This window comes from Pollicipes pollicipes, unplaced genomic scaffold, assembly GCF_011947565.3.
Source record: "Pollicipes pollicipes isolate AB1234 unplaced genomic scaffold, Ppol_2.1 Scaffold_7231;HRSCAF=8579_pilon_pilon_pilon, whole genome shotgun sequence".
NCBI lineage: Eukaryota > Metazoa > Arthropoda > Thecostraca > Pollicipedomorpha > Pollicipedidae > Pollicipes > Pollicipes pollicipes.
In genome coordinates, this window is record NW_023597034.1 from 29625186 (window position 1) to 29650553 (window position 25368).

General features: G+C 58.8%; 2 protein-coding genes across 2 annotated transcripts in view; both read right to left on the reverse strand.

Moving 5' to 3' along the window:
• LOC119109966 (Ca(2+)/calmodulin-responsive adenylate cyclase) overlaps positions 1 to 15168 on the reverse strand; it is a 44419-nt gene extending 29251 nt beyond the window's left edge. Inside the window, exons 1-4 of the mRNA XM_037233712.1 lie at positions 14972 to 15168; positions 10507 to 11096; positions 6086 to 6235; positions 380 to 498 (exon numbers count right to left, since the gene is read on the reverse strand). Coding sequence (XP_037089607.1) covers positions 380 to 498; positions 6086 to 6235; positions 10507 to 11070 — 833 coding nt within the window. The 5' untranslated portion in view covers positions 11071 to 11096; positions 14972 to 15168. The remainder of the gene's footprint in view (positions 1 to 379; positions 499 to 6085; positions 6236 to 10506; positions 11097 to 14971) is intronic.
• LOC119109967 (ice-structuring glycoprotein) lies at positions 11086 to 24780 on the reverse strand. The gene is made up of 11 exons (XM_037233713.1): positions 24706 to 24780; positions 23161 to 23256; positions 22733 to 22833; positions 22277 to 22473; positions 21859 to 22013; positions 21198 to 21363; positions 20524 to 20646; positions 18367 to 20427; positions 17468 to 17530; positions 17112 to 17168; positions 11086 to 11096 (listed from the first exon to the last, which is right to left on the reverse strand). The coding sequence occupies exons 1-11, from the start codon at positions 24778 to 24780 to the stop codon at positions 11086 to 11088; spliced, it is 3105 nt and encodes a 1034-aa protein (XP_037089608.1).
• Positions 24781 to 25368: the final 588 nt, after the last annotated feature.

Genomic DNA, 25368 nt, shown 5'->3' on the forward strand with positions numbered 1-25368 from the left:
CGTCACCCGACACAGGCAGACACCCGCACAAGCACAGCAATATCACCACAGACCGAGCGCGGTCATAACCGAGCACCGAAAGCCCCCGAAGGCCGCTTTCAGCGCTGTCCCGGCCGCATAACAAGCCGGGGTTTCCAATAACTTTCGGCCGGCTCAAGCTAGGGCTGCCCGGACGGAGTCGGCCAGGACTCGGTCCGACAAAAGTTGGCCGGCTGGCTGGCCCGGTCGGCCGGTGCCGCTGGGCAGATGAGCTCTGATGCCGACACGCCGGCCTGCCACCTGACGCGCGCTCCACTGGCTGTGCAGCCCCGCCCCAGTACTCCCCTCGCCGGCCGCGGGGGACGCCGGCCGTCCGCGCGTCAGTCGCGCCGCCGCTCACCTGACGTTCTCGTGCCGCTGGATGTAGATCTTGTGGAACTGCCGCTCCACCGGCGACACGATGTCCTCCTTCATCTCCATCGCCACGTGCTCGGGGAGCACGGACAGCAGAAGCCGCTCCTGCGGCGACGGAAGCGGCGGGTCAGGCGGGCTCTCCCTCCGGCCGGACCGCCGTCGCCCCGGGCGCCAGTCGATAATGTGTTGATGCCGTGGCGATCGGCCCGGTCCTAGAGCGCTGGGGCTAGAAATCCCAACAAATGGCGGAAGAATCGAATTGGGCTAACCGAAGAATCGAACTGGGTTCCTAAGCCAACTTTTTTTATTCGATCTTCGATCGTAACGACTCAGTTCACATACCAGTTGCTCAAGCGTCCGGCTTTTCTCCTCTATTTGAAACTATATTTGGTTCTACAGAGAAAAGCGTCATAACAACTGGCCTTTTAAAAATGGCAGCATGCAGTTTAGATCCATAACTTGCCCCTCGGGTAATGGTGCGATAACAGTAGTTACGAGATCGGCAAAATAACCGAACCCTAACGATGAGCCTTGGTCCTCCGGCGACCACCACCATAACAACCCACCCTGACAGCAGCATCCCAGGTGGCCCCTCACACACCGGCACCACATCTGATGCCCCAGGGGTTGCGGTCGCTCGACTTGGGTTCGGGCGCGCTCGAACCGGGCTAGACCGCCGGCGGCGGCGGCGGCGGCGGCGGCGGCGGCGGGGGTGGGCGGGCCAGTGGCGGCGGTGGCGGCGGCGGTCGATACAGCTGCCGCCGCGACTCTGCGACGCCGGCCCGACCGCTCCGGCACCGCCCGGGCGCCGCGGCTCCTCCGCCGCCGGGTCACGGGGTCACCGGCGCCCGGCCGGACACCGGCGACACGGCGGAAGTGGCCAGCGTTCGGCGGCGGCGGGGTGCCCGGCCGGCCACAGAGCCGGGCCACAGCGCGCCCGCACCGAGCATCCTCCACACCCGTCAAGTGGGTGCTTGACGCGTGCGGAGCACTTCCGACCGCGCGCCTCCACTGCCGCCGCGACTCTCGAGCGGCGGCGAGAGCAGGGCGGCCGGTCCCGTCGCGCGGCGAGCGCAGGGCGGGCTCGGCGGGAAGAAAGTGCTCTGCAACACGCCCGCGTGCAGCGCGCCTTGCAGGCCGATGGCTTGCCTGCCGTGTTTACACGAGAGACCCAGTGAGGCTGCATTTAATTACACAAGCTGAGAGACGGCCAATCACATTAGGAAGTCCGCCGACATGAGCCGGTCAATGTGTGAAAGGATTTACTACGCCGCGAGACGTGAATTTAAATCACGAGCGCTGTTACACGTACCTGCCGCCCTGGGCACACCCACGGAACACCCACCTAGATTTGTTTGTGTGCTAGATTTCAAGTGCGCAGACTGCGCCAGCATCTAAAACACCATGACGATGATGATTTGGGCTTCAGGGCGCACCAGCTGCCCTGGCTATATGACGGCCATTAAAACACCTATAAAATCTTAAGGTGCAACGTTTGTTTGATATTTGGTCACGATTCATAATACACCACCAGGCTTTTGGTTATTTGTCTTACATCAGTCACGAACTACTGCCGTAACCTCGCGTTCCATTAAAGAAAGACTTGAACAGTGGCTTTAAGTACGGCGGCTGTTCTGAACACCGAATGTAATTACATAGCAATGTATTAAAAAGGGTTGTTGTCAAGTGCAACAGTCATCGAGGTACTGAGTCTTTGGATGATAAATAACAAAGGATGACAATATAAAGGGTTCGTTGGATGACAAAGGGGCCCATCACGTTTGGCAGTGTCAAACTCATGTGCAAAGCGGCTAAAAATATACATATTCCTATTTTCTATTTTCACCGTCAATTTCTTTATCCTCGCAGCATCGCCAAACGACGATATTTAACCTTTTGTTCATGTTTAACTTAAGCACCTTGAACATTCTTAAATGTAAACTTTTCACCCGTAACTTTAACGCTTACCAGTGAAACAAGCGCTGTTTGAACGTGCTACAAAGGTCTCGTCGATACAGAGAAGTACGTCATCGTCTCAGTCTGTATTGGTGCATAAGCACATAATTCGAATTGCCATTACACGGCCTTTTGCTCTGTGCGATCACTGTCATTGGGGCATCACAGCACACTCAGCTGATGAAGCTATACGGTGTCCCCTGCCTCCCATCCTGGCAGGAGAGGCCGGCAACGTGGGGGATCGAACCCCGTATCTCTGGCTTCTCAGATACGCAACTCAGCTTCACCACTAGACTACTAGCACCCCTCACTTTGTACTGACGTTCGACGTGCAAATCACGATAACTCACTCACATCGAGCACAGAGCCGCAGCCAGTTTTAGCTGGCTGACTCGCCGTCTGGGTGAGCGCGCTGATGGTGCCAGCTGGGTTGGACGCGTCGTGGCTGGCCGTTTGTAAACGTCAGCACCACCGTCCGGTTGAAGTTGCCACGGATCGCTGTCTTATGAATGAACCTTCCGCGCTCGTGTTTACTACGCGGGTGAAAGCGAAATTAATTTCATTTTGTTACTAATTGTCTCATACGCGCATATATATGTATATATATACATACATACCTATATATATATATATATATATATATATATATATATATATATATGTGAGACTGCAATTGCAGGACATGGTTATAAGATCCCACAGCGGCAAGAAAACCGAAGCGGTGGCAAATTTCGATGTCCATAAGCATTTCAATTATTTTCACGACACAATGACAGACGCCGAACTTTTGACCATTGCAAACCTTCCATCAGTGCTTCGCGCAGATTAACCAATCATCTCGCGCCATTTCCCGGAAAATATGGCATCCACAAATACTTTCCGACATCACGGAATACGAATGGCAGAGCGTCTCTGCCCCTCTTACTAACTTGTATCCGCAAATGCGAGGGCAAGCGACGGCCGCGGCTGAATAGTTAAAATATGTTAATTTGCAAGATCTGGAACATCCGTGTCCGGCGCGCGGGGCTGGCTGCCAGCGCCGCCACACCACCCTTTGGGAGCCGCCAAGCGTTCCGCCGGATGGGCGGCGGTCGCCTATATCAACACAGGAAACGGCGGGGAAGAGTCCGCTGGACGCGAGCCGAGGGCGAGCTCCGGGACAGAAGCGGCGCGGCGGCCGCACGTCAGCACCTAATCGGCCACACTCGGTGGCCGCGCCGGTGCGCCGAGCAAACAAACCAGGCGTCCGAGGCAGCACCGCGTGCCCGCCGCGCTCGAACGCTGGAGAGGCGCGCTCACGTGCGCGGACCTGGGGTACCGGCGTCTGCCTGCCCAGCGCGGGGTCGGGATGGGGCGCGGCGCTGCGTGATCGGTCTCCTGCCGTCAACACCCGGCCACCGCCGCCGACAGTTACCGACTCAGCGCGGCACCGGCACCCGAGCTGGCTCCGGGAAACGGCCGGCCAGCAGGAAACAGCCCCAGTCGGACGGGAGAGCCAGGTCTTGGGAGCAGAGTTTCCCCGCCCCGGCACGGCTCTGGGAGGGGGGGGGGGGGGGGGGCGCGGGCGGTCGCTGTCGTTTTCCGACCCGCATGGTGCCTTCCAGGAAGCAACCGACACAGTAGCCCCCACCCTCTCAAAATACCGTCTGCCGTCCACGCCGTTGGCGCTGACCCCCTCCCCCCCCCCCCCTAGCTGTCGAGCCATCCTCCGGCTGGTCCCGGTCATTTGACAGAGCCAGCTGTTTTTAGCTCGAACTCGCCCAATTATTTCCCAGAACAGCATCACCATCCCGGAGGACCTAATGAGCACGAACACTACCTGCTCTGTGGCGGCTTTAACGGTAATACGATCTCCGAAAAACTTTGCACTCTTTTCGAGCTCGGTTCGAATTTCTACGAGGTACAAATGCAACGTCATTGAACCTTGTAACGCATCTCTTTTCGTGTTCATTTCCGACGCAGATAGCCCGGAAAACAGCAGTCACGACAACGCCTTGAAAGCGGTCGCACGAGCTGCCCTGCGAGAGCAGCGGGCGGGCCTCTGACCTCCGAGTGCTGGCAGGCGCGGCCAGGCGCTCTCAGAGGGAGAGCAGGGCACAATCGTCAGAGCGCAGGCGCTGACTGCTCAGCCGTCCCACGCAGGCCGCGGTCACACCCCGCCCACACGCCGCGGGACGGCTGAGCCGGCCGCGCACCCAGACGGCGGTGGCCAAGACGGGCGGGGAGTGCATACACAGGCATGCATACATATATACCCACCGTGGTCCCACTGCGCGCCCGCCGCGGACTGCTGACTTCCACTAGCCGTCCATAACCCGGCGGCACGGGCCGTCTAGCCGGGGGCCCCGGTGAGTAAAAATACCCCAGAACGTGACGGAGCGGGGAGAGGAGGTGTCACTTCACTGGGAAGCGAGCCGGGTGCCAGGCGGGGGAGGCCGATCCCACCACACTGGGTTCAAAGACAGCATATTCTCGCACGGCGGCACCTCCCTGTTCACGCCGCAGTGGACGTTAAGTCCCGGTCCGCGACGGTACTGAGGCCGGCACCGCACAATGCTCGCTGTGAACTCAGCGGATTCACATGACACCTAAAAGCGGATAAACGGAGATCGCTATGCACTGTCAAAAGCCGAACCATGCTCCTAGGCGTATCCAGAATGCGAATGCGGCTAGGAGAATAAACTAACATCGACGAATTTAAGTGCTGAATGGTGGTGCGCTTGGCAGCTGCAAACAGTTATTTCAAAGATGCCAACGGGACGTCGATTCATTCGACATTCAGCGGTCTGGCATGCACTGCATACAAAGTTCGACAGGAAGCGTGGATTCAGAGAGCTTCAAAGAAGGCCAACATGAGGCGGATATTCGGATTCCTTCACTGTTCCGATGACGTGGGTTTTGTGACGGCGCTTTGCTGTTGACTTAAGTATGATCAATGGCTGCTTAGAGAGCATAGAGCTTAACAGCTGCTTAGGGATTGCGCATGTCAATTAAATCACATTCATTTTTTTTCAAACGGGCAGGCAATTTGCATTCCTACAAGAAGTATTCAAATCAAGCAAATGCCCCACAACTGTACCATTGGGCACTTTCTATTTGTCCTTAAACGTGACGCCATGAACTAATACATGTTGCAATTAGAGTAACATAACCACGCACCGTTGTCAATGAGGCCCAGGCTAAGGTAAAAACTATGCATCATCTTTACAGTTCACACTTACAACATCTGACAACTGAAAATGTCTCACGAATCAGGACAATTTAACGCAAACTTCCACATCTGACCAGAAGCCAATCTTTACAAAGTAAACGGCACACACCTGGCGAGTGCGATACAACACAAAAGCAATCACGGAAATCTACCGGAACTTCCCACGCACCTGCCCCAGAACAGTCGGGCGCCCGGCCCCACCGGCGCCGTCGCGCCCCGCCACCGGACGGCGGGCGGACCCGTCGGTGCTCCGGCGCCTGGGCCCCAGCGGCGCCGCCGCGCCCCGCCACCGGACGGCGGGCGGACCCGCCGACGCTCCGGCGCCTGGGCCCCAGCGGCGCCGCCGCGCCCCGCCCCCGGACGGCGGGCGGACCCGTCGGTGCTCCCGCGCCTGGGCCCCGGCGGCGCCGCCGCGCCCCGCCATCGGACGGCGGGCGGACCGGCAGCGCTCCGGCGCCTGGGCCCCGGCGGCGCCGCCGCGCCCCGCCACAGGACGGCGGGCGGACCCGTCGGCGCTCCACTCACCAGCTTCTCGTTCTCGTCCTCCATCTCGAGTCGCGCCGCGATGCAGTTGCGCGTGTCCAGGAACACTCGTCGCTGCGCCTGCTCCATCAGGTTGTGCATGAACAGGCCCATCAAGTTGACGCAGCTGAACACCAGGATGTTGGCCGTGACCTGCGGACGGCGACCAACAGCTCAGGACGGACCGTGTCAGGGTCAGCACACACCGTATCGGGATCAGGACGGACCATATCGGGGTCAGCACGGACCGTGTCGGGATCAGGACGGGCCGTGTCTGGATCAGGAACAACCGTGTCGGGATCAAGACTTACCGTGTCGGGATCAGGACGGACCGTGTCGGGGTCAGGACGGACCGTGCCCAGGTCAGGACGGACCGTGTCGGGGTCGGCACGGACCGTATCGGGGTCAGGATGGGCCGTGTCAAGGTAAGGACGGGCCGTGCCGGAGTCAGCACGGACCGTGTCGGAGTCGTCAGAACGGACCGTGTCGGAGTCAGGACGGACCGTGTCGGAATCAGGACAGACCGTGTCGGAGTCAGGACGGACCGTGTCGGAGTCAGGACGGACCGTGTCGGAATCAGGACGGACCGTGTTGGAGTCAAGACGGACCGTGTTGGAGTCAGGACGGACAGTGTCGGAGTCGGCAGGACGGACCGTGTCGGAGTCACGACGGACCGTGTCGGAGTCAGGACGGACCGTGTCGGAGTCAGGACGGACCGTGTCGGAGTCAGGACGGACCGTGTCGGAGTCAAGACGGACCGTGTTGGAGTCAGGACGGACAGTGTCGGAGTCGTCAGGACGGATCGTGTCGGAGTCAGGACGGACCGTGTCCGTGCCGTTGCTTTGCGAGTCACGAGTCGCGAGTTATATGCTGTCATTTAGTTTGGACACCCTGTGGCAGATAAGACACAAGCGATCTGTGACAGATTGACACAGGCGTAACGGCATCACACCAAAGATGGCCCTTGATAGACACGCATGGTGATTGATTGGCGTAGATAATGTCGTAATCCGTTTACCTCCTTTTATGTTTCGTTAGTCAGCCAGCCACCCCATTACCTGGCAGGTCAAGGCAGAGCAGTTTTGCCTTGTAATGCAGATACAGTACGTTCCGATATGATGAATAACACGGCGGAAGTGACGGCCTGTGCGAGGAAGAAGCACACAAAGTCTACATGACGATATCCAACGAGGCGACCTGGTTCTGACCTGACCTTGACCCTTGCTAGCGTGGTCATGAGATTCTGCAACGGACGCATACGCTCTTTTGTTAGCTGACAGTTGCAAAGATGCAGATCCTTTATTACGGATGTTGGGGCCCTGAGACCGCTCAAAAATTCCAGTACAAAAACCTGATACCATCAATCACGTGACAGATGTGAACGCAACAAATTCTGGGTGCATGTGAGCAGAGGTAGCGATCAACGATTGAATTTTTCAGATGCAGGGATTACGTCCTGATAAATCGAGGGCACTTTTCCCCCAGCAGTAGCAGCGAGAAATATCCTTGTAGGCGCCGGTTTAGCAGGCAGCGTGGGGGCGGAAACGGGAGCGTGTGTGTGCAGAGGCGAGGTAAAGTGTATTGTGTAGAGGCGAGGTAAAGCGAAGACATTACAGGTCTACCCACATCAGAAAACACATGACGCCGTAAAGCCGATTTGAGGCTCTAAGGCTTACAGTAGCATTTGTGGCAGGAATCGGCAGCCCGTAAACATTTTCCACCAAGAACGAGCCTGGTAGAAAGAATCACGGGACCCACACCCATTTCCTGGATTTCACTTCCCAGAACTGGTTGCTGCCTTAAACTTCGTGCCCAGTTCAAAGCGTCACAGACGTTCTATCACACAATGCTCAACAAGACGAACGAAAGTTTCGTCGTCGCCAAGCGTTTCTCTCGCCCAATTCCGCGGTAAAATTCCCGACAGTCTTGCTAACGAGGTCATCACTAGCGTGAAATAAACGAAAACTGACAACAGCACAAAGCACTCAACCGAAATTATCACTCAAATGCAGCTGGACCCTATCCAGCCGGGAACACAGAAGAAATAAAACTATGGCAGCGGGAGGCGGGCGAGTATCGAGCGGAGTCCGCGGGCCCGGCTGTGGCGGAGGGCAGCAGCGCGCCGGCGGCGTCGGTCCGGCACCGCTCGTCACCCGCATCGCCCGCGCCGGGCCCAGATGCGCGCACCAGGCTGGCGAGCCGGCGCACGAACACGGACGCCGCCGCCGCCGCCGCCGCTGTCCCGTCCCGCGACGGGCGATGGAGCCGCGTGCGGTCGTGCACCGCGTCGCTTAGAGCTCGCCCGAGATGTGACGCCGCGTCCTGGGCGGCCGCTCCGCTGTCGGCTGGCGGAGCCGCGTGCGGCCGTGCGCCGCGTCGCCCAGAGAGCGCCCGAGAAGTGACGCCGCGTCCTGGGCGGCCGCTCCGCCGTCGGCTGACGGGCTGCGCGCCGCGTCGCCCAGGGCTCGCCCAGATGCGGCGCATCCTCGCGGGCGGCCGCTCCGCCGTCGGCTGGCGGAGCCGCGTGCGGCCGTGCGCCGCGTCGCCCAGAGAGCGCCCGAGAAGTGACGCCGCGTCCTGGGCGGCCGCCCCGCCGTCGGTTGGCGGGCCGCGCGCCGCGTCGCCCAGGGCTCGCCCCAGATGCGGCGCAGCCTCGCGGGCGGTCGCTCCGCCGTCGGCTGCGAGCTCAGCGGAATCGGAGCTGTTTGGGCTGTCGGAGGCCTCGGGCGCCGCCCGGCACTGGGCCGAATCCAGCTGACGGCGGACAGAGTGTGCTGCTCACGACCTGCCCGCGCTACAACCATACCATCGTCGCGCATTCACACACCGCCGCGCAACTGCCGCAACCTTGGCCCGTGCCCGCAGAACACTTGGTTGACGGGACCGGACCGCAACAAGCCTACCTAATTTGGACGTTGCCGAGGCCCTTCACTTCAAAGAGCCTAAAATTAATTTGCCTCGGAGCGACGCCGGTCGCCATGTGCAGGCCTAATCCCACGGTGGGTGTCGTCAGACGCATCGACCCCAGCCTCGATGAGCCGCCGATAAGCCGGACACAGCCCAAACACGGAGCCAGGAAGCTTAAGAGATTTGCCCCGTGCCCATTGTAACCCGCGCCCACCGGAGTCACGTCCCGTCGGTCGCCCGTTTCATTCCGCGCGTCCCATCCTGGCGGGGCCGGTGTCCGCATCCGTGTCTCTGCAGGTTTGTCCCTGCTGGTTACGGGACCGATTGCGTGACAACTATCACCTGCCACAGGGCGCCACCAATTGGTGCTGCGGTCGCCAAGCTTGTAAGCCTGCAGAGCCAAAGGAAAATTCATCATACTTGGCGGCTCCGAGAAGCGTGTGCTTAGGACGATGCAGCACGCCCGCCAGCGTAGCTCGACCCCCGCATGCCGCCGCTTTATTGGGGGCGTGCTGATGGCCCGTGGTTATGTGTCACGTGAGTAAAATGAAGCCATTATTCATGGAAAATCTTCGTCGTGACAACGTGGCATGCGCGAGAGATGGGTAGAATACATCTAGTGGTCAAATATGCGCTACTTCTATTCCTGCTGCTTCCTTAAACTAAACGTGAAAGAGTTACGTCCACGCAGTTAGCTCCATTTACCTGTAGGACAGGCGTCTCATTAGCATCAGCAGTGACGACTATATTTCAAGTCATCGACAGGCCAACCACTAATCTCAAATCCACCAAAAGGAAAAAACGAAAGGTAAACCAATTCTTGTTGTTGGCGTTAGGAGGAAGGCGCAGCCCCCAATGGTGCTAGAGAACATTTTGCTTCTCGAATCAGCGGTAATATCGACAGGTCTTGCCACTTAATGATATGTCAAATAGTTCCGCAAAACAACATAGCACATCCCACACATCCACATAGACATCCAGCCAGGCATCCAGTCATAGTACCGAACCGAGCTCGCCGACCTTGGCCATCAGCCAGTTACGACCGCTCGTGAAGTCATCGTAATCCAAGGAAAGAAGCTGGGCTTGCAGACCGGCGACACTAAGGTCGAATCCCAGCTGCGTGCACTGTCGGTTGTAAATCGTGCAAAATCCTATCCGCTGGTATCTGAGCAAAGGAACGACTTGGTACGCCGTGGGTGTGCCATAGCACTACACGGCATCAAACATATGTCCACAGTACTGCCCGTCTAAAGTGACACGAAACACATCTCCCGTTCGACCGAGAGCCCCCTTTGTTCATGGATCGGGTACCTGCAATACACACGGTTCCGTTTCACGTGTACTCCTGGTCTTAAACTACGCGTGCAAGCCGCTAACCGCATCTGCAACAAAATAACGAAACAGCCGCGAACAAAAACCCGGCCGCCACAGCACGCCGTCCTGAAAAACGGACAGCTCATCAAGTCAGCGTTCGACCGGCGGCCGCGGCGCCGGCCGGCCGGCCGTGGTCCACTCACCTGCTGCCAGCGCAGTGCCGGCAGCTCGGTGACGCAGAGCAGGCTGACGGCGACGTGCGCGGCCGGCAGCAGCACGCCCACGCAGCACGTCACCCACACGCGGATAGGCAGCATGGCGTACAGCAGGAACAGCGTGAAGGCGATGTGCCAGACGCCGTCGGCGTGTGTCCAGCGCCCCTGCGGCGCGCCGAAGCCCACCGGCAGCGACACCACGCAGAACAGCACGCTGCAGGCCAGCAGCAGGTAGCAGAGGCCCAGCAGGTGCTGGTCGCGCATCCAGCGCGTGCCGCTGTAGACCAGCAGGCCGACCAGCAGCGCGGCCATCAGCAGGTAGTAGACGAGCGGCGCCGAGGCCGGCGCGCCGTGGCCCAGCGCCAGCGCGCCCAGACTGGTGCACAGCAGCACGTACAGCAGCAGCGCGCCGCCGATGCTGGAGCGCTGCAGCTTGACGATGTAACGCTGGTAGAGCGTCTCCAGCTCGTCGTTCTCGAAGCGGTGCCGGTTGAGGAGCCGCGCGAACGCCGCCTTGCGGTGCGAGCTCATCGCCTTCACACTGTGGTCCATGGCGGCGACGGGCGGCTACACCATCGCTGCAACGACGGAGCGTGCGTCGGAGCAGGGCACTGGCACAATCACGCTCCATGGCACATTCACCGTACCAATACAGGCTTAATATAGGGACGTAATGAAAGTGAGGGGCAATCCCCAAATCTGCGGCAATACACAAAATCAGATCTGTGGGGTTAACTCACCAACGTGAGCAAAAGGGTCAGACAGAGACCCGTAAGTACGCCACAGATGCACCCACAACCAGCAGTTCACGGTCTCACATCGACACACTGAAGCCTTAGAGCTCTCGACGAAAGGTTAGTTGTTTAGTTAGTTGTTGGCGTTCGTGGTCACGCCGCCTGCTGGGATCATTTTACCCCCATTTGACGCAGGACACACTCGGGCGCGCACGCCCACCACTGCTGCGAGCTGACCAGTTTTATGGTGCGTCATACCTTCTGGGTATTTCACAGCACACGCAACAGCTTTGGCAGATAACGCCGTTATCTCTCACAGCGGGACGGCTTAGGACCTCTCGCCGGACACCCAAACATATGCTATAGTCCGCCTGACAGCCGCCGGCTTTCTGTTATGACACGGACGCTGTATCACGGAGGTAATTAGGGCACAGAACACAAGGTCCAGATCGGCTCTTACATTAACAATGCGATGGCGTTTATTCAAATTACATGGAATCGAGATAGTTGCCAACAAACTTTCGAATGAAACCGAGAGGCCCGTCTAGAGGCGAGTACACAGAGAACGATTTAGAGTTCAGGGCGGATGGATTAGTCCGCGATTATTTCGGTACAGCCTCTTATCGAAACCTGAAGCGAGAAACTCAACCTAAACGACGCGGCCCGTTGAGCTGCCGTGTTCAAGTATATAGCCTAGCGTTCCAGCAGATCCATTTGTTCGGCCGTGACAGCACATGTCCGCCCACTCACGTCACTACCCATATCCCAGCAGATTTGTTTTCACCCATGGCCATTTGTCAATCCTATGCAGGCCCTGCAGACGGGCTGGTCAAAAAATGGGAAACAGAAAGCACACACGTGCGGCACGAGCACACCGCGGCACGAAGTGCAATGAATGGGTGTTGCGCAGATGGCTATCAGCTTCCGAGTTCAAAGCAAGGTTACCGAAAAAAAGGCCTGGAGTTGCTTTTTAGCTGCTGCTTTAAACCGAAGGATCAAACTCGTAACCGGCGCACGTGTCCGTGAGTGACATACTCCAAGCGATCATACCCGCAACGGATCGTGCAAAGCGGCGGCATCCAGTCTCCCACTTAGCCGAAGTCATTATCGCCACTTTTGCTCGGTTAGTGCAGCTGCCAGCAAAAAAGCTTGCAGATGCAAGGCCGACAAGAAGAGCGTGTCACCAGAGGCCGACAGAGCTGCTACCTGTGGCCGACAGACTCGCTGGCCGAACACGGGTCCCTACTCCCACATATCGCCTTTCCGTGAGTTATCGAATGTAGGCGACTGACCGTGGTCAGAGCCACCGAACGCTAAAAGACAACCTAACTGCCCCATCAGCAGAAAAGACAGAGAGCGCCCGGGATCATAACAGGGACGGGGACGGGGACGAATACGGATACAGATACGGATACGGATACGGATACGGATACAGAACGGGTACGGGTACGGGTACGGGTACGGGTACGGGTACGGGTACGGATAATGATACGGATATGGATATGGATACGGAACGGGTACGGGTACGGGTACGGGTACGGGTACGGGTACGGGTACGGGGACGGGGACGGGGACGGGGACGGGGACGGGGACGGGGACGGGGACGGAGACGGAGACGGAGACGGAGACGGAGACGGAGACGGAGACGGAGACGGAGACGGAGACGGAGACGGAGACGGAGACGGAGACGGAGAGGGAGAGGGAGACGGAGACGGAGATCAAGATGGAGGCAGAGGAGGGGACACGAACGTGAACAGGGTGGGGGTGGGGATGGGGATGGGGATAAGGACCAGCATAGATATGTAGACAGGAATGAGGAGACAGCCAATGATGGGGAGGGGGTCTCAGGCACATCAACTGCAAGAGGCCAAGCAGCAAAAAGATAGGACTGGGGGCATGAACAAGATGGCTGCTGGTCCTATCCAGGAAGGAAAGCATAGGGAGGAAAACATTTTGTCCATTCACATTGGTCCAACAGGCTGCAAGAATCTTCCCAACTTACCAATCCCTCCTATAGCCTGGGGAATACATGCTGGGATATTAACTCAGCAGTACTGTGTTTAAATCTGAGACAATTAACACTGTTTGGTGAGATAATGGCAGTGGTATCTTAAATTTTTTAAATTTGTAATCCTTATAACAGCAAAGATACATTTCTGACTAATGTCTTGAAAGCTTTAAAAACTGTCTGTAGAGATGTTTCAAAAAGCATCTTCAAGTGATAACATGCACTTCAGCGCAAGAAAACCTAGAAAGGTATCTGAGGTTTTACCAATGTTTTAGGAACAGCCTGACAGCTTAAGGTGACTGTAAAACATGAAAAATACATCAGTCAGGTTGGTGCTTTTGTTGTGGCTGGTGAATGCCATGGACTTTTACTTTTTTAGTGCATTTATCATCATCTATCACAACTGGATCAATTATTTTGTGCCAGTCAAAAACAATGCCGAATCACTTTTGGTTTGTCTTAAAACCCACCATCATTTGGGTTTATGTCAAATCCTTCCCCAGGCATTAATTTCAACTGAGCAGGGACAGAAGGACTACTTTATCCCCAGGACCATTTTCCTAGACATTTTAATCACGTGTCTTGCAGGCTGGTCATGGGATGAATGTGTTGTTGTCATGGCCCTGACCACTCTTCCCGAGAACTGCAAGTTGTCAATGGACAATATTTTGTTAAACAAGGTTTTGGTGCCCCCTTTATTGCTATATAATGATAATCGCATGCCAGCAAGACCCCTTATATCAGTTGCTATTATCAGTGATATTTTATAACCTTGGTTGCAGGGGCACAAACCCATGTTCATGCCAAGCAGTATGCTTACATGTTTCATGCTCTCCTTACTATCCTATATGGACAGAAAAAAATGGACAATACATAAATTGGATACACAAAGATTCAAAAATGGTCACAAACATCCCACATCCTGTCAGTTTATGCAGATGCCATGGCATTCTGTTGATTTGTCACATTTTCTCTGGATCTTAAAAGCTAAAGCTTCTTGCTATTTAACCCTGATAGGAAGTCTGCTTATCCATTGATAATGCTGAGGAAGAATATTCTCCTCTTGGGAAGCAATAGTGATGTTTGAGGCTTTGCATGCCATTTGTCATGTGTTATTTCTTGTGGTGAGATGACCTGGGTTGACAGCATCAAGCCTATGGTCACAGTCTAGCACATCTTTACACATATTCTCTCTTGTTTATCACCTAAATGGTGCCCTGCAAAAAGTGCATAATGACTACAATGTATTGTGTAGAAAATATCCATGCAATTTCATGATAATTGTAAGCATTGATCATTTACAATCCCACAATAGTATGGGGTTGGGTTTGTCTGCCTTCATTCTCTATGCTAACCTCATATCAGTAAGTTTGCATTATCTTGTGACTGGGTATTACACTACCCCCCTGCCCAGCCCACACTTTCTGCTGGGTGAGAAAAAATGGTGGGCTGAGAAATGCCTACCAACTTGATTTGTTCCTTGACCATTTATTCATATCAAAGGTGACGTGAAATTGAGCAATACTTTTTAATCCCAACCAGTAGCACTGCTTAATTGCAATGAGACGTCCAAGATGTTGAAAATCACGCCTACCCGGCAGCGGAAGGACTTGTCACCACACAAAGAGTAAGCTGCTCCCCGTAAGGCTCATATTTCCGAGCCACGGCACGGCAGCATCGACCGTAAAGAGCCGCACACCGGGTAACTCACCAGCACGGGCACAAGGCGAAAACTAGGACGCTCTCTAGCCACCAGCCGCCAAGGGTTGCTTTTACTTCCGGTGGCACAGGTAGCTTGCTGGGATCCACACATCAGCCACTAGTTCAAATCATTCCTGGTAGCGATGCCCTAACGCGTATCACATTTCCGCCCAGCCACCGGCACACCACACACCACCCGACGCTCCACTTTGCAGACTGCCGCGCCAAATGCCGGCGGCGCCCGAAAGCCTCTACCCGGGCTTCGGCTCAATACCCAGCTGACTATTGTCGAGCAGCGACAGCTTGGGTAGAGGCTTCCATTGGCGGCTTGTTTTTCGGCCGTGGTTTTTACACGTGACGTCCATCTCCTGGTCCTTGGCCGCACGCAGTTATTTTTTGGAATGTAGGGCGAGACGACCCCGCCACTACTGGCAATGCAGAAGCGCGAAAACTCTTGGAAAATACTCTGAGGGTAGTGCTGAACAGTGTAGCCAGGAATTCGCTCAGGGAGAGATAGGGAGCAAACCGAGGCGCTGGGGGCACTCCCAGCCAGGGGCACCCACTTCGTCGCTACTAGAGGCCCTGCCCTTTACTTCGGGTCTTCTTAGGGTCAAGATCTCATTTAAATCCGCAGGGCGCGTCTTTGATGGTTTAGAGGGTCTACAGACGTTAAACTGCCACGGAAATACTGGGGTCTGCGTCGGGACATCCCCGCTACTTCTGTGGGGCACTAACTTAAGCCCCCTACTTGCAACGCCATTGACAAACATGATTTGCCCCATCATGCGGTCGGTGGGTGAGTCAAAACGTCCGCCGGTCCCTTTCAGCCCCGTATTCTATTTCCAGCCTTATCAACCTATTCAGTCAGCGCCTTTGAAAAACGCTAGTACGTTACCCCAATCCTAAACATACTTCTTAGCATCCTCAACGGAGTGCCGACAGCCTCTCAAGTAGCTAAAGCATCTAAAAAAATTGATAGGGCCTTTTACAAATGACCAAGTGCCTATACAGTCATTTTTGCTTGGGTGGGGAGGGTTCTCAACAGTTTCCATCGGAAAAGCCACGCCAATTTTGCCTGTCACGTGCTCCGGGACGGAGCTGAAAACTCAAAAACGCTGTTAAAATATGTATTTCTCCGAGCCTCGCCAAAACTTTTCAGTCCCGTTCGTTCAGGGCCACATCAAACCAGATTCCAGCGCGACGGCAGAACAGAGACGGACACAGGACAGCCATCGCCGGGCTGTTCCGCACAGGCCGACGGCAGGGGGTTACATCACTCAGTACTGAACAACCCGGACCATCTAAAGCGGTCCGTACCGCCTTCATCGCCCGCGACCACGACACGTGCACGACGACCGACGGGCAGCGCTCTCAGGACGCCGTCCGCGGCCGATGTGTGGCGTGCATAGAGCAATCCGCGGACACTGTGCGGCGTCCTCAGGACACCGTCCGCGAACGATGTCCGGCGTGCACAGAGCACCGTCTGCGAACGATGTCCGGCGTGCACAGAACACCGTCCATCATCGATATGCAGCGACGCCGGCGACACCGCCTCCCAAATGTTTACAAACAGAGCACGGCCGGTACGGGCGCATGGTTGCTCTACACGAATACGACTGCGCTGGCGCGGCTATACGAAAATGGATCGGCGATTGTACCATCACGGCTCTAAAGGGGGCAAATCCTCAAAGCGCTCTTTGTAGTGTTCCGGACACAGGGCTTCGGTTTCGACGGCCGCACAGTCGCAGCAGCGCAGTCGCGGCACTACGTATACAACACGCTAACTAACAGCACGTGCAGGGGATAACAGAGCCCGGCGTGGCCGGCCACGGCGGGCCGGTCGGCGCACGTGGCGCCGCCTGCCGGCCTCCCACCGCGCGCCGCCGGTCAGCGGTTGCGGAGCCGACAGCAGCGCACCCGATAGACGCCCGGGCGTCCTGCGCCGCCACGTCGATCAGACGTCAGAGCTCCGGCTCCAGACCGGGAGCAGGCCGACCGTAAGCCTTTTGGGCCGACCGCAGGCCGCCGGCCGGTCCCGCTCCGGCCGGGCAGGGGTCAGACCGTCCCCGGCCGGGCAGCCGCCTCACTGTTGCCTCATTGTCGGCGTCGGCGGCCGCGCGCGAACTGGCGCTGCCGGGCGTCCGAGGCGCCGGCCGAGCCGATGCTGAACATGCCACCTCCGGCAGGCGGCGAGACGGCAGCGCCACCTGCCGGCACGAGGTACAGTCAGTCCGAAGCCCCGCCGACTCCGCACGACAGCATGGCGGCACGTCCTGACTTCAACCGCACGACTCGTACGGGCCAGGCGCGTCTGAAACCGACAGCAACAAACACACGCCTAACTGCTCTAAAGCGAGAGACTCGCACACCGACGTCACGCCTGGAGTCACCGCCACCTACCCGTGCCGTGTTTAACCGCTTTACCGTCCTTGTGATGATGACGGCGACACTCATAAACACAATATTGCTAAAGCGAGGGCATAAACAGCCGCTGTGTCGTCCGTACCCATACTGAAGCCGGGTGTGGAGCCAAACGCCGGCGATGGAGCGGCCGCCGGCGTACCGAACGCTGCGGGAGAGAGACACGCTCAAGATCCCGAGGGCTGACGCGACCATAATGTCTTCAGCCGGCGGAGCAGCGCTCAACAGTCCGTAGTGCTGCTCGCCTTACAGTTAACGTTGCTCACAGGTCCTACAGTTAACGTTGCTCACAGGTCCTACAGTTAACGTTGCTCAAAGGTCCTACAATTAACGTTGCTCGCAGGTCCTACGATCAACGTTGCTCGCAGGTCCTACAGTTAACATCACTGGCAGGTCCTACAGATAACGTCACTGGAAGGTCCTACAGTTAACGTCAATGGCAGGTCCTACAGATAACGTCAATGACAGGTCCTGCAGTTAACGTCACTGGCAGGTCCTACAGTTAACGTCAGTGACAGGTCCTACAGTCAACGTCACTGGCAGGTCCTACAGATAACGTTACTGACGGTCGGATCGAGACACACGAAAGCTCTACAAAAATAAGCGTTTACGCTTGTCAGATATCTGGGACGCGAGCTACCCGCTGCGGGTTTCGGTTCCAACATCGAGACGAAGTTGAGCGTGGTTAACATGAAAAAGGAGGAACGCTGGACAGCGGATAAGGCTGAGAACGGGGGAAACCAATACAAGAGCGCATTAGGCTGAATGCCGGTACGCGGCTGGGCGTGGGGTACATTGGTACATTCGGAGCGTTGAATGACACCGCGGGAGGAATACTGCTGTGAGGTATAACCAAAGTACACCAAAACAATTAGAAGAGGAACGTTTAGCGGCGTAGCGGGAGAATACACGAGCTGGAGATGAGCTAGTTGACCAGGCATCGCACAGTAGAGCCCCGCTATGGCACGCCAAGGCAGTACTCACGAGAGGGTGTCGCAGAGAACGGGCTGGCGGCCATCGGCGCCGGCGCCGGAGCGCCGAATGGGCTGGGGCTGGGCGCCGCGCCGAAAATGACGGGAGCTCCCGCCGTCTGGTCGCCGGCCAGTGGTCCCGCCACGCCCACCGGTTTGGCCGCAGGGGCGCCGAAGCTGAAGGTGGCCGGTGACGACGCCAACTGGGGGGACGCCGCGGCGCCCGACCCGAACGGGAACGTGGCACCGCCGCTGCCCGCCGCCGGCTGGGGGGTCGCCGTAGCACCCGACCCGAACGAGAACGTAGCACCGCCGCTGCCCGCTGCCGGCTGGGGGGTCGCCGTAGCACCCGACCCGAACGAGAACGTAGCACCGCCGCTGCCCGCCGCCGGTTGGGGGGCCGCCGCGGCTCCCGACCCGAACGAGAACGTTGCACCGGCGCTGCCCGCCGCCGGTTGGGGGGCCGCCGTAGCACCCGACCCGAACGAGAACGTGGCACCGCCGCTACCCGCCGCCGGCTGGGGGGCCGCCGTAGCGCCCGACCCGAACGAGAACGTAGCACCGCCGCTGCCCACTGCCGGCTGAGGGGCCGCCGTAGCACCCGACCCGAACGAGAACGTAGCACCACTGCTGCCCGCTGCCGGCTGAGGGGTCGCCGTAGCGCCCGACCCGAACGAGAACGCGGCACCACCGCTGCCCGCCGCCGGCTGGGGAGCCGTCTTGGAGCCCGACCCGAACGAGAACGTCGCGCCACTGCTGACCGCGGGGGCACCGAAGGCGAAGCCAGACGAGGGCTTCGGATCAGCCGGAGCCTTGGAGCCGAAAACAAACGCCCCGGAGGCGGCCGGCGCGACGGCTGGGTTGATGGCGGAGGCGGCGGTGGACGCCTGCTGCGCGGGCGCAGCGCGGAAGGTGAAGCTGGCGCTAACGTCGCCGTTGGCGGGAGCGGCGGCGGCGGCGGCGGTGGTGCCCGCGGGCCAGGAGGGCGCAGCGGTCGACGAGGCATGAGCGAGCGAGCCGAAGGCGGGCGTCGCCGCGGTCGCAGCCCCAAACGCCGGGGACGGGGCACTGGCGGTGCCGAAGCCTGCGGCCGGCGTGGAGCCCACGCCGCCAAACGGCGAGCCGAATGCTTTGACGGTGGCCGGGCTGGCGACAGCGCCGTATGCTGGAGGTGGTGCTGAGCTGGTGGCAGCGCCGAATGCTGCAGCGGGTGCTGAGCTGGTGGCAGCGCCGAATGCTGCAGCGGGTGCTGAGCTGGTGGCAGCGCCGAATGCCGCAGCGGGCGCTGAGTGGTTTGTAGTACCGAATGCCGGGGCTGATGCTGAACTTGTAGCAGCACCAAATGCTGAAGTGGTCGTTGAACTGGTTGCAGCGCCGAATGCTGGGGTGAATGTTGAACTGGTAGCTGCACCAAATGCCACAGCGGGTGTTGAACTATTAGGAGTACCAAAAGCCGGAGTGGAAGTTGAACTGACAGCGGTACCGAATGCTGGGGTTGGTGCGGAACTGGTAGCCGTACCGAAAGCTATAGTGGACGTTGACCCACCAGCAGCACCGAACGCCGGAATAGATGTTGAACTGGCAGCGGCACCTACTGCTGGCGTAGGTGCCGAACTGGAAGCACCACCGAACTGGAATGCCGGGGTGGGTGCTGAGCTCGTAGCAGTACCGAATGCCGAAGTCGGTACTGAACTGATGGCGGTACCGAAGGCTGGGGTAGGCGCTGAACTGGCGGCAGCTCCGAATGCGTCATTGGGTGCTGAAGTGGAATCGGCACCAAATGCTGGCGTAGACACCGAGCTTGTAGCAGCGCCGAACTTCAGAGCGGGTGAGGAACTGATAGCAGCACCTGCCGATGAGATAGCCGGCAAGCCGTTAGCGGCACCAGCTGCTGGCGTGGAAGTCGCAGTCATGGAAGCGCCGAATGACGGGGTGGCCGTTGCGCTCGCGGAGGCGCCGGTGTCTGTCTTGAACGTCAAGCTATCGGAGACGCCGACAGCTTGAGCGGCGGTCGAGCTGGCGGCAGTGCCGTCCGCTGGGCTGGCGGTCGTGCTGACGGCGGTGCCGAACGCCGGCGCCGCGCCCGCCGCGCTGCCAAACGCCGGGTCGGCGGTGGCGGCCGCTGACGACGCGATGCCGCCGGCGGCCGCCGGTGACGCCACCGACGTGGTGGCGGTGGTGAGGCCGACGGCCGGGCTGGCGCCGCTCGCGGCCGCGGCCGGCGCCGGGGCAGCGGCGACTGGGGCCGTGTCGGCCGGCGGATCGCCAGCCGACCGCTCTGCCGCGCTCGACCCTGCAACCAGCGGCGCTCGATGAGTGACGGCACAGCACTGTCAGATGTCGGGTGTCAGGTGTCATGAGTCCGGTGTCAGGCGTCAGGTGTCAGGCGTGGGGAGTTAGGTGTCAGGTGTCAGGAGTCAGGTATCAGGAGTCAGGCATCAGAATTCAGGTGTCATGTGCCAGGAGTCAGGTGTCTTGTGTCAGGAGTTAGGTGTCAGGGGTCAGGCGTCAGGTGTCAGGCGTCGGGAGTTAGGTGTCAGGAGTCAGGCATCAGGAGTCAGGTGTCATGTGCCAGGAGTCAGGTGTCTTGTGTCAGGAGTCCGGTGTCTTGTGTCAGGAGTTAGGTGTCTTGTGTCAGGTGTCAGGCGTCAGGTGTCAGGTGTCAGGTGTCAGGGCGGACTCCGCGACAGCGGTCAGGCTGTGACGCTGCCTGCCGTCGCGCTCGCAGCACCTCGCCACACGCCACATCAGGTCGACCACGACCGCACCGAGGTGTGCCACTAAACGGGCTTTCCTCGCTCGCTCCTCCGTCCCACAGCTGGTGCCGCTGCCGCTGTCACTGACCTGGCGTGTCGAAGGCGCGCAGCAGGCGGGCGAGCCGCCGCTGCCGGTCACGCTCGTACCCCTCCACGGTGACCTCGTTGGTCCGGTACACCGGCTCGGCTGGCGGCTCAGCTGGCGAGCTGAGCATGCGCGTGGGACGAACGGGCGGCGGCGACGCATCCGGCACCTGTCGGCCGCCACACGCACGTCAGCTTCAGAGTGCGACCGACAGGTGAGTCCCACCCTACACCGTCACTACCCCAGCGTCGGGAGCGCCGGGGAACGCCGCGGCCAATCAGGTTCCAGACGAGACAGCTCTGCTGTTAGTTTGTTGTCTGCTCAAGTGCTCATAGGGGAGATATATTTCAAACCTTGCTTCTGTTTATATTTAGTCGTGTCATTGCCTTTTTTCGTTCAGCTTAAGTCGTCGTATTGCCTTCTATGTGTACCAACATATACATTAAAGTATTATGGCTAAGCAACGTTGACAACGTAAACTAGCCTAATAGAAACATGGCCAGGCACATACTGCAACATTCGGCACTGCAGAATGCAGCATTAATCATTTTCACAAACTCTGCCTGCACTGACTGAGCTGGGAAGGCGAACACACAGGCAGCTGCCACCTGCGGCCATGGGGAGGAAGGCATGCGTCGCCGGTCGCCGGCCGCCACGCTCTCACCGGCGAACCCGGTGTCATCAGTTGGTCGCCGTCCTCATCCTCGGCCGGCGGCTGCGGCTGCGACTCTGGCTCCGAGCCTGGCTCCGGCTGCGGCTCTGGCTCCGGCTGCGGGCGGCGCTTGGGAACGGCCGGCGTCGGCGGCGTCTGCACCTCCGCTGGCAGCACAGATCACGTCAGTCGCCCCAACAGCAGCGCTTCGCAGCGGGATACATAGTAATCTCCCACGATGACAATCACCCCAGTATTCGCGAGAGAGCACCAAACGCTGGCGCCACGGGCTCTTAAGACACGACAGCGAAGCTGCGCGAGAGCGAAGCGGCCCATCTTCCCACCCGCGGGGCGCCTCAAGCGCGGCCACGCTTCTGAGTTCCAGTCTGAGTTACAGTCTGAGACACAGTCTGAGGCGCAGTCTGCTCACCGCGCCGCTTCCTCCTGGGCGGCCGCGGCGCCGACGAGCTCAGCGACGAGAGGATGTCCTCGCCGCTCATCACGGACAGGCGCTGCCGCTTGCCGGTCACGTCCGACGGAGTGGCGCCCATGTCAGAGCCATCTGCCGACAGGTGCGCGAAGCTGCGCTTTCCGCATGGCACGGGCGCGTCGCCCGGAAATTCCAGCCTGAAACAAACGCGGTACAGGACGTAAGTGCCACGTACGTGATAACATTCAGTACCTTAGTACCACACAAGCATCACAGGAAAAAATCTGACAACGTCGTATGCACTGTGGCAAACTGTAAACACAACGTCCCGAATCTGATCAATACATCTGTAAGGGTGGCCAGAATAGCACGCGCGAGACGGATGTTTCGAAACTTGTGTTTTGTAGTTCCATCTATACAAAAGCAGCCACTGCAAGCCAACCGAGGCACACTCACTCGCTTGTCTCGGCGTCGTCGTCGAGCGGGATAGCGCCGACCGTCACACCCAGCTCGTCAGAGATCCGGCACAGTCGCTTGGATTCGTCCTTGTCCTCCGCCTGCCAACGAAGCGGCGACGAGATCAAGGAAGACGTTATTCAGAGGTGTCTACAGACCCTACCGCATCAATTCGCACGCTGACGAGGCGCGCCACCGCTTCACGCGCTCACACGCATCAATCATGCTCTTCACCATTTTCCAAACTGTGTACGCACTCGCAACTTACGGCAGGTAAATTAAGCGTCACTCTCCCTCTCTATTTCCCTCCGAGCGTCTCCGCACAAGATACGCGCCTCAGACAAGTTTGCCACTGCGTCCGGCTCGGCGGCACACCGGTGACAGCCCGCGCCAGCAGCGCGGCGGCGGCCCGGGCGCCGATCACTCACGTGCGCTCCCGACGCGGCGTCCTGCTCCGCGCGGGCTCGCTTACGGTGCCCGGGCGCCTCGCGGAGCGCGGCCACCACCGCCTGCGCGGCCGTCAGGTGCGAGCTGACCGGCGAGGCCAGGCTGGCCGGCGGCGGCGGCGGCGGCGGCGCCGCCGCCGCCGCCGCCGCCGGGGAGCGGCCGGCGCCGCGGCCCGGCCGGCTGTCGGCGGCACAGGCAGGTCAGGCGAGGCCGCAGCGGAGTGCTCGTGCGTTCATGCGTGGGACGTGCCCGGCGCCGCGGCCAGTGCTCACTCGCGGCGGGGGGGGGGGGGCGAGCAAACAGAGGCAGCACGCACGGGCTGCCGTCGCTTCACACCAGGCCACATGGCCAGCACATTCGACTCAGCAGGCATGGAGCGAGATCAACGCAACACACGACAAAGCGCACACCATCCCACGACTGCTCCCCTCCCGCCGCGTTCCAGCCGCGCGGCGACCGTGCCGCACCTGTCGGGCGTGCGGGGCCGGGGCGGCGCCACGCGCACAGTGACCTGGGCCGGCCGGCGGGCGGCGGCGGCGGCGGCGCGCAGCCGGGGCAGCGGCGCTCCCGGCAGGCTGACCAGCGGCAGCCGGCCGGCCGGCTGCCAGGAGGCGTCGGTCGGCGCGCGCGGCCGCAGGCGCAGGCCTGGCGACGCCGGCGCACTCCGCATGGCCACCTCACTGCTGCCGGAGACGGGCGAAGTCAGGGTAGACGCCGGCCTCACGACAGGCGCGCGCAGCTGCCCGCTAGGCTCCGTGTAAGATACAGTTCAACGGCGACGTCGCTGAACACGAGCGTGTCAGACTCATCCGACGCGTTGCAGTGGACAAAATCATAAATGTCAGAAGTCCGGTTGCGATGGCGACCGTTTTAGTTGCCAGGGTTCGGCAAAGGTCGTGTTGTTATACGGAAATGTCAATGCTGACGTCGCAGCTGAAACGTTCGTCGACGAAAACGCATAGCACTGTGAAATTGATAACTTTGCCTCTGCTATCGTAGAAGCACGAGTTCAAAATCTGAGCACGTGCGCCTCAACCACACAAGGCATACGCCTCCAAGGCTCACCTAGCTGTCAAGTCCTTTTTCGATGGCGAATTCACGTAACGTTCCAGCACCGGCATGTTGGTCATTCTTCCCAGACGGTAGATTGGCTTTCTCGCCGTCGGTCCGGCAAATCCCGACACCTTAGAGCCCGCCTCCAGTGCGTCCTCTTTGCCCGAGTTCCCTGCCGTTCCCCATGTCTGCAGCGGCTCCCCGAACCCCGCTTTGGGCCCGCGAGGCGAGCCGACTGCTGGCCGTTCTGCCGGCCGGCGGACCAGGCCGCGTGTGCCGGTCAGGCCGCTCTGACCTGTCCGGCCGCTCTGACCTGTCAGGCTGCTATGACCGGCCAGAGCCGCCCTCCCGACCAGCGGCGCGTCGCCAACACTGTCACCTCGGGCGGACCACCCACGCTGGCCGCTAGGCCCGGCGGCCAGCGCCGCGGCCAGATCGGCGAGCGCCGGCTGGGCGCGCAGCCACCGGCGCACGTCTTCCCAGCGGATGGCCAGCAGCATGGCCAGCGTCAGCACCAGCGCCAGCACCAGCCAGAAGAGCAGCACCATGGTCAGCCAGACACAGGGCACAACTGTCATAGACTGGCTACAGACAGCTCAGAGGCAGTTGTTTGCTTGGCTGATCGATGGCTGCTGCGTCAAGCTGGCCAGGCCATGGATGCACCAGCCATAGTCTGGAAAAGGGAACAATGCTAGCAAGATGAATGACATCTGATTGACTGGGGAAGAACAACACTTCATGTTTTGATGACCATAGAGGAGACAATAAAACTGCTTACAAATTGTGATATCCATGCAATATGTATAGATGCATATTATATATATATATATATATATATATATATATATATCAAAATGTGGATAATTTGAATGTGCATATATATATATATATATATATATATATATATATATATATATATATATATATATATAATATGCAATGTGTGCATGGCATATGCCATTTGCTTGTAAGACATAAATGACAAGTTTCACAATTGCCAGAGGCTCTGCAATGACCCAGACCCATGATAGCATTGAGATAGTGTTATTATTATCCAAGGACAACTAGGCCTTACAGTAGAATTTGGATTAAGAAATGGAAAATGGAAGTTAATAGTTTTACCAGACTGGGAATTG

Coding starts and splice junctions, on each gene's coding strand:
- LOC119109967 (XM_037233713.1), bottom strand. CDS start 24,780: ATGGTGCTGCTCTTCTGGCTGGTGCTGGCGCTGGTGCTGACGCTGGCC. Junction 22,834..23,160: donor ACGCCGCGTCGGGAGCGCAC/GTGAGTGATCGG, acceptor CTTCGTTGGCAG/GCGGAGGACAAGGACGAATC. Junction 20,647..21,197: donor GCGCGCCTTCGACACGCCAG/GTCAGTGACAGC, acceptor CGCTGGTTGCAG/GGTCGAGCGCGGCAGAGCGG.